Source organism: Molothrus aeneus, chromosome 3 (genome assembly GCF_037042795.1).
Source record: "Molothrus aeneus isolate 106 chromosome 3, BPBGC_Maene_1.0, whole genome shotgun sequence".
Lineage (NCBI taxonomy): Eukaryota > Metazoa > Chordata > Aves > Passeriformes > Icteridae > Molothrus > Molothrus aeneus.
In genome coordinates, this window is record NC_089648.1 from 54646441 (window position 1) to 54665162 (window position 18722).

General features: G+C 38.5%; 1 protein-coding gene across 1 annotated transcript in view; it reads left to right on the forward strand.

Annotated features, from left to right (window-relative positions):
* The window catches only part of SYNE1 (spectrin repeat containing nuclear envelope protein 1), a 288590-nt gene that overhangs the window by 185640 nt on the left and 84228 nt on the right, over window positions 1–18722 (forward strand). The window contains exons 87-94 of the mRNA XM_066546958.1: window positions 4–126; window positions 2243–2429; window positions 3663–3802; window positions 7209–7403; window positions 8437–8577; window positions 13080–13247; window positions 14029–14190; window positions 15314–15508. Of these exons, the coding sequence (XP_066403055.1) occupies window positions 4–126; window positions 2243–2429; window positions 3663–3802; window positions 7209–7403; window positions 8437–8577; window positions 13080–13247; window positions 14029–14190; window positions 15314–15508 (1311 nt within the window). The remainder of the gene's footprint in view (window positions 1–3; window positions 127–2242; window positions 2430–3662; window positions 3803–7208; window positions 7404–8436; window positions 8578–13079; window positions 13248–14028; window positions 14191–15313; window positions 15509–18722) is intronic.

Genomic DNA, 18722 nt, shown 5'->3' on the forward strand with positions numbered 1-18722 from the left:
CAGGATATGAAGAAATTTGAAATTGAGCTGAGAGCCCTACAGGCTGCTTTGGAGCAAGCCCAATCTACTCTGACATCTCCAGAGCTTGGGCATTTGAGCTTGAAAGAGCAACTTTCTCACAGACAGGTAAAAGACCAGGACCTCAAAGTTAACATTTGAATAATGTGATCTTGCATAAAGGATAATGAGTGTCAATGAGACTGCTTTTTGTGTTTCTTAGGTGTGTCACTGTTTCAGAGTGTAGTCCCAAATTACTGCCAAGGAAATAAGTGATGAAACTAGAAGAATCATTCCCTCAGAGGGAATGGTTGAAGTATAATTCTTTATGAGCCCCTTCTTAGACTGATGCAGTTCTGAGGAGTGTGCATCCAATCCATTTAATCCATATTTGTTATAAAGCCCAATTCTTATCTAGTGCTTATGTTCAAGAGTTTCTTAAAGGAAAGTCAATATTGTTATCATTATTGACTTCAAAAGGAAGTCAATATTGTTATCATTATTTTACAGATAGAGATGCAATGATATAGTTTGTTGCCAGCTTCTCCAATAATAATCTGGAGCACTAGGACACAATTCAGGTTTCCTTAGGCCCAGTTACATTTTTGTATGCTTAGTTGAATTAATCTCCATAACATATCATGGCTTTCTCTGTTGCATCTGATCTGCTATGGAGATTTGTGAGTTTGTTAGTTTTGGTCTCAGTCCCTTAACAGGAGAAATAAAGCAATAAAGAAATATAGCTTTATGAGTTTCTCAAGACATGTTTCTTTCTGCAAATATGGAGATTTAACTGTCTCAGTCTGCCAGTGAAAACTGGATGTCAGCAGGTTCACTGTAGGATTAAAATCTGCAGAAAAACATATGGAAGGAAGGTAAATTTGCGCAGCTTTTCCTTTTCATTAAAATATGCAGTCTTTATTCTGGGCACTTGCAAACAGATTTCAGAATGTAGCCTTGAAGAGTGTAAGTGAAACACATCACCCACCATAAGAAGAAAGGAACATGGAGGTTACACTGGGTTTTATGCATGTTCTTTGACCTGGCTCTAGCAGATCTCACAATGCAACTTTCTTTTGTACAGAAAGGGGCTGTAGCCCCTGCCCACCTGTTTTACCAGACCAGGGAGGGGAAAGGGCCTGGCTGGCACATAGCCCTCAGGGTGCCTCTGGGTGCTGATTGAACAATGAAGACACCCTTTGCCAGCAGTATGGGGTCTGACAGAGTGGGACCCCACCTGTGCTGCCTGAGGAATAGCTCATTATACCAAAATTCTGGTTAGATTATCCGCCTTATGTCATGAAACTGCAAAAATAAAAACCAAACCAAAATCCTCTCATCAGTATGCACTTCAGACCCACTTAGCTATCATTCTGATCTGATATAAGGGAAGGGAAATAACCAAATTCTCTATCCCTGTTTGCCTCATTGTCCAGCTGATTTATATCTATTGAATCTAAAATATTTTCCTAATGTGCTAAGGCTCTTTTTATCAACTTTGCCTTTTCCCTTTTTTCATTGTTTTTTTTTTTTTCATATCTGTACATACATTAAACTCCTCAGTGTAGATAAAAATAACAGTGATCAAATCTATTTCCAACCATTGCACTTAGACCCTTCTCATGCATATGAACAGTCAGCTTGAATGGACATCTTGTATGGAATAGGCACTATTCACAAAGGCATACAGCTTGTGAATATTCAAAGAAAAAGGTTTCTGTGTAGCTCTGTTCCTTTCTGTTTGATTGCCTTTTGAATTTTAAGCAACATTTTCAGCCATGGCTTGTAATTTCTAAGTAAAGTTGTGAATACAATGGGATTCATGTGCAGTTTTGAAAATGTGCTTCTATGTCACAGCAAGGAGTTCCACGTAGATTTTAACACTGAGATGCAAGTATATATAAACTACTCTTGTGCTGCTTCGATTTGTGGAGTTGGTAAATCTATTTTCTCAAATCTGTTAATAGAAATACTTTTTTTACTTGGACACTTAGAAATAGGTACAACCATGCTTTTTAGTTTATTATTCTTATATCTAGTATATGGGCTTTTTGCTTATATAATCATTATTCTCATTTGACATTGAGCAACTCCAGAGAAAGTGTTTCTAATTACATGCAAATTAAAAAATGGATAATAATTTTTCTATTGTTGCTTGAATGTACCATCATTTTTCTTTGGCTGCATGAAATGCTCTGGGAGTTCTGAAAAAATTGGTTTATTGTGGCACTGACTTTGTTTCTAGCATCTGCTGTCTGAGATGGAGTCCCTGAAGCCAAAGGTTCAGGCAGTCCAGGAGTGCCAGAGTGCCCTGCGGATCCCAGAGGAGGTGGTCACCAGCCTGCCCCTGTGCCACAGCGCCCTGCGGCTGCAGGAGGAGGCCAGCCGCCTGCAGCACACAGCCATCCAGCAGTGCAACATCATGCAGGCAAGTGCAACCCCATCCCACCCACCACCCAGAGGAACTTGAACAGCAGCATACAAATTGTGATGAAAGCATAGAATTTCATATCTCTGTGCACTCCTCTGTTCTGTAGCACCATTAGGAGTTTCCCCACTAGTCTGTTATTCCTGACTTCAATATTCATGACCATGTTAATTGTTGATTATTCATCAGACTCTCCCCTAAGTTCTCTCCCTGATATTGCTATGATTTTTGTAATGCTGTTAGGATTAACTAGACAAACAGCTAATATACAATTGAATGCAAGTTAATTTTATAAGACATATATTCAATTAATAAAACTTATATAACATATAACATCAGCTGCTTCTGAAGATTACTTAAAAACTATTGAGTTAATTAACTGTGGTATAAAAATAATTATTTTTATTCTCTTTGTTTATAGTTTATATATTTTTTTCTGATTTTGGAGTCATTCGATGTCTATTAAATGTGTATTTTCAAGTTTTGCTAAGTACGAGTAAATTAGATTTTGTTTGACTATTTGGATTTATAACTAAATATGTAAAAGGTATTTCCAATGAAGTGAATAAGCTTTTCTCCTCTGCTGTTTAATGATAAGAATATACATAGCATATTCCATAGGCTAGGGTGCAACTACAAAGTTTCAAGCTGGATAACAGAAGAGAGTTGATGGTTTAGGATAATTAATGATGCTTAAATACAAGAAAGGCTACACTGAAAATTTTAAAAATGGGTTAGACAAACTGCTTATGTATCTATGATAGAAAGAACTGATAATACATTGGTACGATAATTATCTGAGTCAATCTTCATAATTCTTTCCCAGTTGTATTTTCTGTAATATCTAAGTTTTTCTTAGAGTCACAAATGAACACATGAAGTGAAAAAGCAGATGAAAATGCTTTATAACAAAACCATGAGACTAAGCAAGGCTATCTTCTTGTGGCTGTGTTTGGTTTAGGTACTTGTTGGAATCAGAAGTTACAGCACCTTACATCAGAAATCTAAAATATCATGTTATGTGCACTGTGGGTTTGGGAAATATTTAATTAAATGAAACCATTCAAATCATTGCAATTCACAATATTTATGAATAGATATTCTCCTGACTATATACCTGCTTTGCTTATCAAGATATGAGTGCCAGATACTTCATGAGGGAGATCTATCATGCTTAGACTAAGTGAAAATTATTTTTCATGTAGACACTCAATCTTTTTTTCCCTTCTTTAGGAAGCAGTGGTTCAGTATGAGCAATATGAGCAGGAAATGAAACATTTGCAGCAGATGATCGAGAGCGCCCATCGCGAGATCCAGGACAAGCCAATAGCAACCAGCAACATCCAGGAACTCCAGGTCCAGATTTCACGGAATGAGGTATGGGACTCAAAATGCATCAAAAACATTGGGCTCAATGGCAACTCACTGACACAGACAACTTTTCATAAGCAATAGTCATAAGATAGTTGAGTTGCTTTTCAGATTTTTCTAAAGGCTAGTTGAGCAGGTAGGCTTAATCCCAGAGAGGGAGCTCCTGCTATTGGTAGAGTGTGGACAATTCATTTGTTTGTTCAGTTAGATGTATCCTAACCTCGGACAGCATTATGATAAACAAAAACATTGCATAATTAAGGGATATTTAACATTAGAACTTGATTGAGGAGTGTCCCAGAAGTCAAAATTCAGCAGTTGGTCAGTTAATCTCAACTAGTTTGGTGATCCATATGTACGTATGTATATCCTAAAGAACTTGTACATATACGCATTTATATCCTAAAGTACTTGCTTATTTTCATCCCAGTCACATTCTGTAAAGAATACCAAGAGACTTGAATTTAAGGAACCCCACAATAGATTTGGAGGAAGACTGCATCATTCACTCCGAAGGTTTCTTTAAAAATCTTTGTGGGGAAGATTTTTGTGTTGTGCAGTTGCGGGTCCTGCCCATAAACTCATGGATTGACAGCTCTTGCATAAATCACAATAGTCTCTGTGCAGCCTTCTTGCTGTGCTGGCTTGAGAGCTCCTCCTGAGCCCCGTTCACCTCCACCTGTCCGTTGTGAAATTCCTAGGATAGAAAATGCACCACTGAGCTGTGTGTGTCACTTCTGGCACCAGATGGCACCATTTCTTTACCTTTGAATCAAAGCCATCCCTCCAGGTGTGTAATATAGCCTAATGTTACATGTGTTGCTCATTTTCTATACAGTTGTTACAAGTGTTATTTCGTATAAATTCAAGAGCAATTTGTATACACAAGCACGTTAGGTTTTATTAGTATTGAATTGATAATGCTATTATTATCTAGTCAAATATTCTGGAAGAGCAAATGCAGGAGAGTGACCAGTGATTCAGGGTAATATTGCTGGAGGAAAGAATAATGCTGCAGGCAGTAAGGAATTAAAAATGGGGCAGCTTGAAGTTTCATGTACATTTGAGCAAGTTTAGTAGCTAGGAGTGGTCCTGAACATCTGCAGCAAGACAGCAGCTTTATGATAATGCACATTTTGCGATCAGCCAGAACATATAAGCATATTTTTTGCATATTTTTGGCTCACGTTTTCTTTGCTAAATACCTGTGAAAAAGCATAACATGAAGTGAATGTTCTGAATCATATCTTATTAGACTACTTCAAAAGTCAAGTCTATTGAGATGTTTGTTAGATATATTATTAATTTAAAAAGATATCAGTCACTACATCCCCTGTTAAAGGCTGTATGTAAAAGAACTTAAGGGGACATTTGTATTAGCTATATTTAGAATTAAAATAAGAGGAAGGAAGAAAGTAGAAGGAAATTACATCTTGATTTTTGGGAAGTTTGTATTAGTATGCATGTATGTAAGTAGATACCATGTCTACTGACCCGTGTTTCTTTAGAATTTCAGAGAAGAATGTGGGCAAGTATCTCCATAGTTGAGAATTATTTTATTGGAAAACACAAAACCTCCTGGGACATTGCTTTTATCAGATGCTTTATTATTTTAATTTTTCTTTTCAAGTCATATTTTTGCTTACTCTTCCTTGTTTTCAGTTGAAAGAGACATTTTAGATATTCAGTGCATTGGACACCAATACCACGAGTGTCATTGCACTTGGTAATGTGAGGGAATAGAGTATACTGAATGACAAAAATTTTCTGCTGAGGCTCAGATTTGTCATTTATTGAGCATTTGTGAATGACTGGCATTTGCAAAAGAGCAGATAACTATTCAAGCTGCTAGCCATTAAATTTGTGGCTTAATTTGATTGCAGCTTGGTTTTTGACTATTCTGCTTGGTGTTTTATAATCAAGACTTTTCTTAGTCTCCAAGGAAAGCTCTGGAGCACCAAAGAGAGGCCCTTTTGTTGCTAACATGACAGATGGTGACAAGGTGCCATTGAAACTCAAGTAGTGAAGTGTCATCCTCAGTCTTTGAGCTGTTTTAATTCCTAAATTGGTACTTCTTGAAATAAGTCTAGAACACTCATTTGTAATCAATTGTAATTTTGAAGAATTTTCTTACTGAAAATGTCATACAACCAAAAAAAGTCTTCTAATTTATCAGTCTGAAGCAGTAGTCTTATTTACTTTTGAAAAGATATTGTAATAATATATTATTCTGCCTACTATATCTTGCAACTCCTATTGCTATTTTTCCTTGAAAACTTGTGGGTTTTAAAGAAGTAAAAGGAGACATAAAATTAAGCAGAAATATATACTTGAAAAAATAATCATCAATTTAGCAGGCAAGCTTATACAAATGTTTTCACTTCTTAGATCAAAATTCTAACTTGTTACGGAGCATCTAGGGAGACAGGAACGATAGCTTCAGCAGAAATATGAAACGCTTCTACCATTTTTTATTTGAAGTATATTAATTGAAAGCTTTGAAACTGGATACTGAATGGAGCAACAGTATATGGTAGGAGAAAAGACAAGACACATGTGAATAGTCATAAGGCTATTCATTTTCATCTTTCTTGTCTAAAAATCTTAAGCTTGTGATGGTGTTTGGCCATAAATACACCATTTCCTAAGCATAAAACCCTCAATAGTTTAAAATATAGTCTACTTTATGCTAGTTTCCCTCTTTTTAAAGAAAGGTTAGTCCTGTGCAGCTCAGCTTTTAACTCAGTAGACTTAGACAAAACTAAAACGAGATTAAAATACAGCTTATCCAAACAGTGACAAAAAGCGATACAGTCTGCATTTAATCTTATTATGTGACTGATTGTTCCTATCACTTTTGAGCCTGTTAGACCCTGTGAGTTATTGTTTGGACAATTCATTCTTTCTGGCGAGAGCTGAATGGGGCATTTTTTGCAGTTGTGGCCACTACATGACCTCATTTCCCTGGCACGCACTGTGCTGGGGAGCTTCATCTTCCTCAGATAAATGGAAGTAGATGGGGGGCGGGGGGAAATGGGGCAGGAAGAGTGAGAGACGCTCCCCTTTGCTGCAGCGTGCAGCTCACAGAGGTGGGCTCAGGTTCAGGCAGGATGCCAACGTGAGCCGTCCGTCGGTCCGTCCGTCGGTCCGTCCGTCCCTGCGCTCTGCGGCGCGGCGCGCACGGAGCCTCGGGCGGCCGCCGCTCAGCTCGGCGGTGTCGCAGCGCGGCCGGACGCGCCGGGCCGGGTCCCTCGGCTGGCGACATCCTGCTCGTCAGCAGAGCGGCAGCGCTGCCATGGTATTGGCTGCGCTGGGAGGAGACAGCTTCACTCCGCCGCGGAAGCTGAAATGCTGCCGGTCCTGTGGCCCTTCCTGGCTGCATCAGCACTAGGGGAAAAAAATGTTTTCTCAGGAGCTGGCTCAGAAGATCAAAGGATACCAGGAGCAAATTGCCTCTTTGAATTCCAAGTGCAAGATGCTGACAATGAAAGCAAAACATGCCACCATGCTGCTGACAGTGACAGAAGTGGAGGGGCTGTCCGAGGGAATGGAGGAGCTGGATTCAGACCTGCTGCCAGCACACGCCACTCATCCCTCGGTGGTTATGGTAAGCAATGCCTTGGTCACTGTACTCATTATCTGAGCTGCTTCCTCTTGCATCATTACAACACCCTTGTGCAGCAAATTGCCACAGCTCATATCTACCTTTTGAAATGGCTGTAGTGTGGCAAACCAAACAAGTTGCAGCTTCCCTTTTCTGTATTTTACTTTATGTAGGTTGTCAAGACTTGTTGATAAAGGCTGAAGTTATTTAACAGACAAATACGTGAAATTTGTGAGCAATAATATGCAAATATTGTGCTTTTTGTTTTGTAGCTGCCAGCATGCAAGTACAAATGCTAAGAAATTGATGAGTTGCAGGAATAAAATAAAACCAGAATAAATACAATTTCATTAGATGTTGCAGTGTATAGGCTTTTCACACATTAAAATGTTGATGTGATAATTGACAGTATGCTGCTGTATTCTCAGATGAGTGTACTGGAAATGAAAGCTGTCTAAGTACTGCCATAGGCCCCATGTTTGACTTTGCTTTTGTTTGTTCCTAACTGGGTCTCATTACAAACATTCTGTTGATGCTACTGAGATTTTCATCTGAGTGTCACACTTCAGGATTTATCCCTCTATAGCACCACTGGGGAAGGAAGGGGGTTACATTTGAATACTGGGTTGTGTGTATTTTATATTTCAAGACTGTTCCTTGTTGTTCCAACTGGACCTGGATACTGAGACAAATAGTCCAGTATTCTGTAGCTCTCCATAGTATTTCTGTACGCAGCAGAGATTGTATTAGAAGATGTTTAGGCGAACCTGAATTTGTTATTATTGAGTTGCTTGCTCTACATTGTCTTTTAAAATCCGTTAGGGTACAGGAGAGCATTTTCATACTGAAGTATGACAAGTAAATGAGACTATTTATTCAACAGATTTCTAAACTGGTAAATGTAGGAGCATGAAGCATGACTAATTAATGTTGTGGTAATTCTGGCCATGTGTTGTTTTGATCTCAGTCTAAGTCAAGCCTCAGCTGAGGTAACTGATTTTCTTCCTGTGCTCTGGGGTTGCTTTTCCTGTGGCAGATGACTGCTGGTCGCTGTCACACGCTGCTCTCCCCTGTCACTGAGGAGTCTGGGGAGGAGGGAACCAACAGTGAGATTTCTTCTCCACCTGCCTGTCGCTCTCCCTCACCTGTGGCTAATACAGATGCTTCTGTTAACCAGGTACCTCTCTCTTGGCATTCATTCAGCTTTTATCTCAGACATGCATGGTTCCATTCCACAGGTGGTTTATTTAATCCTCTGAAATAATGTTTAACTATAGCTCCAAGGAACTGAGGCTTAACCTCTTACCAAACTGAACCTTCAGGTTCTGGTTCAAAATGGATACAGGTATTGAAATCGTATAAAGCCAGTGTTACAGCTATTCATTATTTTTAAAAGTAAATTTTAAGTGACAATTACAATGTCACCAGTATTTTCTACTTATATCATAATTTTTATTTTCTCAGTAGTACTCAATGGAATCTTGCATCCTGAGAAAAAAAGCCTTTTTGTACTCCCCATAATGAAACATTGCATTATGTCCATATCCATCTATCTTACTGTACGATTGCCATTTTGGCACTGAAATCACAGCCTGGTATCTTCTACTTAATATCATTTCAGTTATTAACTTTCATGTGGGGCTTTTTCATGTATTTTTCATTTCCATGGCAGTCTATTTTAAGCACCAGTGAGGCAGATCAGTGAAATTACAGATATTAGATTTTAAATCAAAACTCTTGCACTTCTTGTAGGAGGAGCAAGTGTACATTTTAATCAATACTGACACAGCAAGTGTCAGTATTGATTAAAATGTAAACATTAAGCCGGCACATTGAGCATCAGACACATAAAGTCACACATAAAATGTTATGCTTTGGAAGTTTAGAAGTGACCTTTAGAAGCCATCACCATCTCACTGAATTCATCATGTTCTGGATTTTGTGGCTGATTGGTTGGTTTTGCATTTGTGACTGCTTCCAAAATTGACCACTGCAGATTTGAAGGTTAGAATGTGTTGTGTTGCACTGCTGAGTAGAATTAGGCAAGTTTGAGCAAGATGCTCATTGGTTCCTTCTGCTAATTTCAGAAATGCATATGGTGATATAGAAGTTGCTAAATACAATACATAAGAAAAAATATTAATGTAAGATAATAAGAGTGGTGAAAAAATCACCAATGGCATACTAAAAAGTGTTGTATAATGCATAAGAAGGATTTTTCTAGTTTTCTATCATTTTAGATAATCAGAAAGTTCCCTGTGAAGTTTACTTACAGTAGAAAGGCATTTATATGTTTCAACATAGAAGTCTTATGACACCATTAACTAAAGAAGGAGGTAAAGGACCAAAAGCAGCTTGCTTTCTAATCAACAAAGCTTATGTCAGTTCTTTACTTTTCTCTGAAAATGTAAAACAAGTCAAACAGTTCCAGTCACTCAGACAATAAGAAAAACACAGTGAACATGCTGTTGCACCATGAGCTGACACCAAAATACAAGTTTTAGAATAAGTGATTTACTAGGGCAAAATTGAAAAATATTATATCTTTCGTTTAGCAGAAGATTTTTGAGAAAGGTACAGTTGATGCTGTTATAATAATCTCAAAACTTAGAGCTGAAGTTTTCTTCTGTGTGGTTAATGTTGAAATGAACTGCATGTAGTGAACAACCAGCGGAAGAATGTTCCAAAATGCAGTGGTTTACTTACAAAATTCTTAGGTTCACACTCACATGAGATTAGGACTAAAGAAGCTATGAAACTGCCAGTGCTGGTCATTATGAATGCCCAGGGAGACCTCAGGAGAAAAGGTTGGTTAAAAAAAAGTATCTTAGACATTAGTGAACTAGGAGCTCAAATGTAAGTTATAAACATTTTGTATTTTTAAAGCAAATCAGGAAAATAAATTTAGAAATATTTTGTTTTAAAAAGTAGCAAAAGTTAAGAACTAATTTTCCACAGGAAAATCATCTGCAAACTACTAGAAAAAAATGTGAGCATGAACTCCAGAAAGTGAAGAATAACATGAGTTTAGTCTTCGTAAAAAAATGTAAAACTCTTCTGAAGAGGCAATTGGGGAAGGAAAGGTTATGTTTTAAGACTGCTTTTTAATTCATCCTGAATAACTCTCTATAGTGTTTCATCAGTTTCCTAGCATCTCTTAATGTGAAACATAGCTAGTCTGAATTCAGACATCTACACACTTTATTTACATTTCTAACAAGTAATGAAAATATAAAACAAGTGCCAACTGCTTATTAGTGAAAATTATGCAGATATTGAAATAGATTAAAACAAGACCAGAAATACAAGAAAGTGACAATTCTAGCACTAATATAAGTTAAAAAATGGGTTTTTTTCTGAAACTCCTCCAAAAACAGCATGGTGGGGGGAACTATAAAGGTGTTTATGTTGGAAACACTGAGTAATTTCATAATATATTAAAAAATATTATGTTAACAGACCTGAAATACAGATAATTTTGATGTTTAGCAAAATCAGACCCTTCATCTGTGCTGCAGTACTGAATGAGAATCCTTTGAGGCTAAATCTCCTTGCATTTACCCAAAGATGTAATTGATTAAAATTTTAAAACACCTTTTAAAACTTGGTTTCCTGATACACAGTGCAGAGCATTGAACTGGAAAAGCTGAAGTGTTGGCACCATGACCTGTAGGCAACAGCTGATCCTGTGATTTTAGTCTTAACCACTGGGTCACTGTTAAATGCTTTTCTATTTCCTTGTACACAGCCTACTTAAGGATTCTTTCTCTCTCCCTTACGAGTACTCATCTAGGTTGCATCAGCCCTTGTTACATATCTTACAAAATCTAAACACACCCTTTTGCCACTGCATCTAACAACAAAACCTGACTACTGTTCGTTGGCTGCTTTTCATAAGAACAGCCATGGGATATTAGGGCCTCTGTAGGGGCAAGAGAATCTTTTACTTGCATGAGCATCTGGATTCCTTCTGTCCTGGTGTGAAAGCTCTGCCAAAGAGAAGCTGCCATGCTGTATATTCCAGAAAGCAGTTGTAAAGATGGGGAAAGAGATTGCCTTTCCCTCTCTGTGTAAACAAGCCCTTTATTCTAAAACCATATTAAGAGGTCACAGAAGCATTGGTCTTGAGAGGGGACTGGCAAAGGGCTGGAGAGTAGCTGCAGGCAAGGCAAAATGAGAAGTTATCTCCACTGGTGCAATTTTTCACCATTACTTGGAAAGATCACTTGTGGTCAGAGTGAAAAATTCTGAAATTGCAGTCCTGAGTGCCGTGCTAAACTGTTACCTATTCCATGCTGGCTCCTGGACATTATAACAACTTCATCATTTATTTTTTTAAGTTTCCCATTTATTGTCTTTGAAGAAGTACCTAATCATACACTTTTGGTCAGTTTTATGGGAGTAATCTGGTTTCTGTGCTCTTCCAGAGCTTGTCTGGTTTTGTTCACATATGGTATTAGATAACGCATTTGCATTCTGTTCCAAATTAGGATCCTTCTTACACTTTGAGCTCCAGTACCCCAGAATTAGTCTTGTTTAGTAACTTTTATACATCTATACAGAATCACAGAATGGTTGGGGTTGAAGGGACCTCCAGAGATCATCTCTCCCAACACCCTTTGTCAAACAGGACCATGTACAGCAGATTGTCCAGGACTATATTCAGGTTGATTTTGAGTGTCTAAGGATGGAGACCTTGGAACTTCCCTAGACAGTCTGTCCCAGTGCTCAGTCACCCTAACAATAAAAAAGCATTTCCTGGTATTCAGAGAGAATCTCCTGTTCTTCAGTTTGTGCCCATTGCCTCTGTTCCTGTCAGTAAGCACCACTGAGTCTGCTTTGCACCCTCCCTTGAGGCAGCATTTTTCACCTCCCAAATAATGTAGTGCTAACTGTCATACATGATTTCAGTTTTAAATAATCCTTGTCATCAAGTCTGCTTTCCTGACTTAAGTATAGGTACTGTACTTGTTTCCTTAATTCTACATTTTCTGTAGATGTTTTCAGTTGTCATCTGCAACAGTTGAAGAAATCTCCATACACTAAGTATAGAATTTCTGGTGAGAAATAATTCCACTCTGAATTTTCATTGGTGGTTTGACATTTTCCCATTTCCTTAGCAGTTTTGGTCCCTTTTCTGAATATCTTTTATAAGTTATTTGAGGCTCCCTGTTTGTTTGAAAGCTTACAATAAGCTGATGCTTCATACTCTTTCTTGCCTCATTTACCAGTCCTTCAGTATATTCCTTTTAGGTTCTTTTGCTGCTCTCTCTGTGATAGTGTTCATTAGGTTGGTATTTGCCACCTACAGTACCATAACCTGCTGTCTTCTGTGATGGGTTTTCCCCCATGTGTAGTTGTAATGGTGCTGGAACAACACTCCCATTTATAGCACTTCCCATCCCAGCCTTTCTGTGATTGTCCACAGTTGCCTTCTGCACCACCTAGCTAATATGAACGTGAAAAAAATGCATCCAAAATCCTCACCATAGTGAAGGTCCAAAACATGCTCAGTCTGCTACTATTAAATATTGATTTACCTTGTTATTAAAGAGGTTTCCTGGTCGTTTTGGCTTTTTGAGCTTTATTTTAATGGACATATGCAGTGGGGCAGTATTGGGGGGATAGCATGCAGTATCTTTCTTTTTGAAAGTGCAATAATGTACTTCGTGCTTGTAGGACATTGCTTATTACCAAGCCTTATCTGCTGAACAGTTGCAGACAGAAGCTGCTAAAATTCATCCCAGCACCTCAGCCACCCAGGAATTTTATGAACCAGGCTTAGAATCATCTGCTAGTGCCAAATTGGATGATTTGCAGCGTTCTTGGGAAACACTGAAAAATGTGGTAAGTTTGCATTTGGAGACTTCAAAATAGTTGTCTAGCTTGTAAGGAATAGAATTCAAATCGCTGGCACATATATTCTTCCCTGCAGTTTTGGTTTTCAAATGGTAACTTTAATTGTTAGTTGGGATATATTCTTTTTGTTCTTTGTTTGAAAGCCTGTGCAAGATGGACCTCCATTAATAAAAATAAGAGTCATTAAAGCTGCTCGTTGGCTTCAGAAATATTGACTATTGACAGACTGTGTTTCATAATCTAGTAGGGATATCCAGTCATTTTGGTTGAGTAGCTGAAGAAAGCCCAGAATCCAGTTTGTCCAGTTTGTACTGGATCAACACATTTGTGTGTAGTTTTGCAGCATAATCCTTCAGTGATGCATGAGAATGGTCAGAGTCTTGATCACATGCTAAAAAATTTAATTCCTTTCAGTACAGTAGCTGTTTCGGGGTATTAGTAGCTATGTGTCTAGCAAGTAGTGCACATCCATGTTCAAGTGCATGAAATCTAAAATAATGCATGAGAATGGGCATAGATTTTCCCTGCTTTATTTATATCTATATATTTATATATATTTTTATATATTTATATCTATTTCTTTTACGCAGCAGAACCTAGAATTTTACTGATGAAATTTTAAGCAAATAAATATTTTTAATATGGATGTTTTGCTTTGTAATTTATACTCTTGAAAACTTGTTGCAAGTGTTTTTGCTTTAGTGTCTTAAGCCTAGAGACATATGAAGCAGACTAAATAGCAGAATTTATACCTCCCATTCTTTTTCAGATCAGTGAAAAGCAGCGCACACTCTATGACGCTCTTGAGCGTCAACAAAAATATCAGGACACACTCCAGTCTATATCCACAAAAATGGAGACCACTGAAATGAAACTAAATGAGAGTTTGGAACCAGCCAAAAGCCCAGAGAGCCAGATGGCTGAACATCAGGTAGAATCTTTTATGTGAAGAGGAGAGGAAGAGCGCACATTGCCTGCATATCTTTTGTTCTGTTTTTTAGACAGTAACCTTCTTCATGGCTGGATATCTCAAATACATGCATTTGTTGCTTGAACCTTCTCTGTTAACTGTATGTCTTGCCTCTCTGACTTCCTGCTGTTCTAAAGGTGGTGTGATGGGGATTCTTTTAATAAGGAGCCTTTTTGAAAGAAATAGAATAGATCATAAGAGTTTGTCCAGTTGAAATTTTCAGCAAAAGCTTTTGTCCAAGACTGTGTCCAATGACAGCTATACATACTGTTCTTCAGCATCATTGCTGAAGAATATTTATAATGTTGCCAAATTTACTAAAATCATAAGCAATGCTGATGCATTATATATTGATCAAAATACATTTTTCACCTTGTTAAACAAAACATATCAAAAACTCCCTCACAAGGGAAGTCTGAATAATAAGAGCATACTTTATTAAGTAAGGCATCTGATATAGGTCTGAGTTGTAATCACCTAAGCCTTCTATCTGATAGCTTGAACCCATCTAATCTGTCGGAATTCAGAGATTTATTCCGTGGTGCAAAATAAGTTCCTACTTATTCTTATCCTATGAACCAGGTTTCAAGATACCTCTAAAAGGATGGTACCATGGAATAAATCTCTAAATATTTACATCTATTGCTGGATGTTCTTTATCTAGTTAGAAAGTTTCAGGCTGGAAGCTGAAACATGCCCTTATTTTTCTCCAAACACACACTCACTCACTTCTTCATCATCTTCACTGTGAATACTAGAATGCCCTACACATAATTTATTGGAAGAATGGATTTCCAATTTCCAAAATAATTCCTTGTGATATGCTTGAAATTCAAGATATGTAATTAAATGCATATTTAAGTAACCAGATACCTGATCCTGTCTCAAGCCTCTAAAAGCAGGACTCAGTCCTTATGGAATACCGTCTCTGCCATGCTGGTAGTGATGGTCTGCTCTACTCTTGTGTTCCTGGTGCTCCTCGAGATAGTTGTCTTGAATTTTATATTTAGTCTGTGTCTCCTGAAATACTTCCTTCTTGTTGGTAAGTGAAGCAAATGCATTCTCTGCTCTCATTTCTTAATAGGCTTTGATGGATGAGATTTTAATGTTGCAAGAAGAAATCAGTGAGCTTCAGACATCGTTGGCCCAGGAGCTTGTTTCAGAACCACTGGATGTGGAAGGTGCTGATCAAATGGCATTGCAGTCCACCCTCACAGTCTTGGCAGAGCGAATGGCCACGATTCGAATGAAGGCATCAGGAAAACGACAGCTATTAGAGGTACAAGAAAAAACATCACCAATATTTTTAGTCAACATAAAAAAAAAAAGCAATTTTCAGTTTTGCTTATTTCTCACAATTCCTTTCAGTAATAAATAATCATTCTTTTTTTAGTGAGCCCCTCATCTTATTGCTAAGTGATGAGCAGCCAGCAAGAACTTGGAACACACAAATATTATATATGTTCTAAGTTTCTTCTGGCTTCATATATAGCCATATGGAGATATATATGCACACATTCACACACACACATATAGATGTGTGTGTGTATATATATATATATATTTGTGTGTGTGTGCACATAAATGAAACGCAGATATTAAAAATTACATTGTCTACAATATACTTTTGAGGAATCACCTCTCCAGGCTGCTAGACAAGAGAAGAGGTAAGCTTAAACAACAAACAGCTCCTCTTCCAAATCTTTGCATTGTTGTCTACTCTCATCTTCCCAGTGATTTCCATGGAGGATGCACCCTTTTATTTCTTTGCCTACCAACTTTACTAAAAATTCTTTAATACTAAGGGGATTTTTACAAGCTCTTTACAAATAGGAGTGTTGCTGCCTATGTTATACAGGTGAAAACATGCAATCATGCTAAAGCTGGTTACAGTTTGGCTACTTTGAACACTTCAGGGCAGCTTTATTACTGTACTGTTAAGAACTGCAGCAGTGAATTCACAAACACAGCAACTACTGCCTTCATATTTTCCATCATCAATTGATTCAGAGAAGCAGAGTGAGAATTGGCTGTGTGCATCTAAGGCATGGTGCTTAGTGACCAGCTGAGTTTAAACCAAGACACTGGATTACAGGAGAGTCTCAGGGTGCTTCAGCTGCTTTAGTTCTGACCTAGGACAGTGAACAGGTCATTAGAAAATATCTTTTTTAGTTTTAAAATAACAAAGTTGTGCTAAGCTTTTCCTTCCCAGAACAAAAATAGCTTTTAATTTGAAATGAAGGGTTGGAAGTAGAATAGGGGATCTTGCTGTTTATAGCTTGCACCCCATACAAGATCTAACAAACATCTTGGTAGTGCTTAGGAAATGCTAACTAATAATTTCAAGATAAAGCATGAGTGGTATATTACTCTTAACTGCGGTTAGGATGCTTTGACACTATACCACAAGTATTCCCTAATAATCCTAGCTAGGAAATATATATGATATGTGGACAACATGCAGTAATTTAACCTGTGTACTTCATAGCTCTGATTTCACAGATAAAATCTTCCAGAACACCCCAGGGAAGTAAATGTAGAAATGAAGGTAAAATAATTGATGAAAATATTTTGCTGGTGAGGATGTGGACTGGTAATATTGTTCTTTCTGTGGACCTAATTCAAGTAACTAGCATTTGAGAACTCTTCAGGTCTGGATTATTTAAGACTTCTAATAACTATCATTATTCTTTAATATTGTTCTAAAAGCAATTTTTAATTTTTAAGTTGAAATTGAACATGCAGAAAAGCTGTGCAAACACTTCTCCATGTGATGAAGTTGCCCTGAACATTTGAATCTGAATTTCCTTACAAAGTGTTGTAGGTTGACCCTGCTAGCAGCCAAACATCCACCCTCACTCCTCTCTTCTGAGATGGTTAAAAATAGAAGGCAGACAAAAAGAATCATGGATCAAGATAATGACAGCTTAAATAGGGTAAGGAAAAGCTGTGCATGCAAGCAGGGAATGAGGAACTTATTCACTACTACCCAATCAGCAGGCAGATGTTTAGCTACTTTCCTGGAAAGCTCACCACGTGTTTCTTGGGAAGATGAGCACCATAACCACAGTGCCTCTCCCTCTCTTTCCCTGGGCTTTTTTTGATGAGCATGATCTCATCTGGCGTGGAGTGTCCCTTTGGTCAGTTCAGATTCGCTGTCCTGGCTATCTCCTCTCCCAGCCTTTTGCCCATCCCCAGCCTATTGGCCTTTGTCAGGGGCAGATAGAAAGCCTTTATGCTGTGCTCAGCAGTAGCCATAACATTGCTGTGTTATCAGCACAGATTTAAGCACAGCTTCAAAGCGCTGCACAGGCTGCAATGAAGTTAACTCCATCCCAGCAAGATCGAATTCAATCTTTTCCCCCTGTTCCATAATATTTGCACCATGCTTAGGTTTTACATTTTCTGATAAAACTAAGTATCCTCTGACCATCCTATTTGTTTTTTTATCCACGAAATCCCCTCTATTCTCTCCAGAACTCAGTGTCTCTCTTGTATTGGGGAGCATAGAACTAGACACAGTACTCTAGGTGTAGACTCACCGGTGTTAAGTAGAGGGGCAGGATCATCTCCATCATCCTGGTGAGAACACTCCTAAAGCAGCTCCAGACACCACTGGCTTTCTTTTGCACATTGTTGGGTTATGTTCAATCTGGAGTCCACCAGGACACCCCATTTTCTCTTCTGCCAAGCTACTTCCCATCTGCTTAGCCTCCAGCCTATACTTGGTGCAGGGGGTTGCTCCCCTGCAGATACAGGGCTTCACACTTTCCTTTCTTCCTGTCAGCTCATTTTTATAGCCTTTCAGGGTCCACCTAGATGGCAGAATAGCCCTCTGCCTATCAGCCACTCCTCCCATTTTGTGTCATTAGCAAATTTTTTGAGGCTCATTACTGTCCACTCACTAGACTTTGTGCCACTGATCACTGTGCTCTGGCCACAGCTGTTCAGTCAGTTTTCAGATTCATATGGGAAAATTAAAGGGTGAGCAAGACTTGGTGGTCACTCCCTGTCTTTCCAATGGATGGATGAGCTGATGGATGGACCTGGGGCATCTGTGTTGCTGTGATATCAGCAGCCATTGAAGCTAGTGAAGCTTCCACTCCCCATGGCTCAGGGATCCTCTGAGAGGCCAGAGAAGGTAGACAGCTCTTTAGGCTTCTCTTTACCCGTGTGACTGTACCAAGGCCCCACCCATACTTGTTTGGTCCTTGAAGTACCCTTCTTGTGCCCCTCTTGAGAGAGTAAAGCTGACTAACAGCCTGCTGCCAAAAAAGGCAAAGTTGCTTTCCTTCCCCAGCAACACATTCTCAGCTCTGTGTATTCCTTTTCTTCATGTGCATCTTTCTCCCTGAGCAAACAGTGCTGCACTGATTGAGCAAATGGAATCAATGTGTGGGGAAACCCACAGGAGAGCAGCAAAAGGAGGCAGAAAAGACCTCACCTTTAGAAAGCTGTAATAGCAGAGTTCTACTGAAGAAAGTAGAAATAAA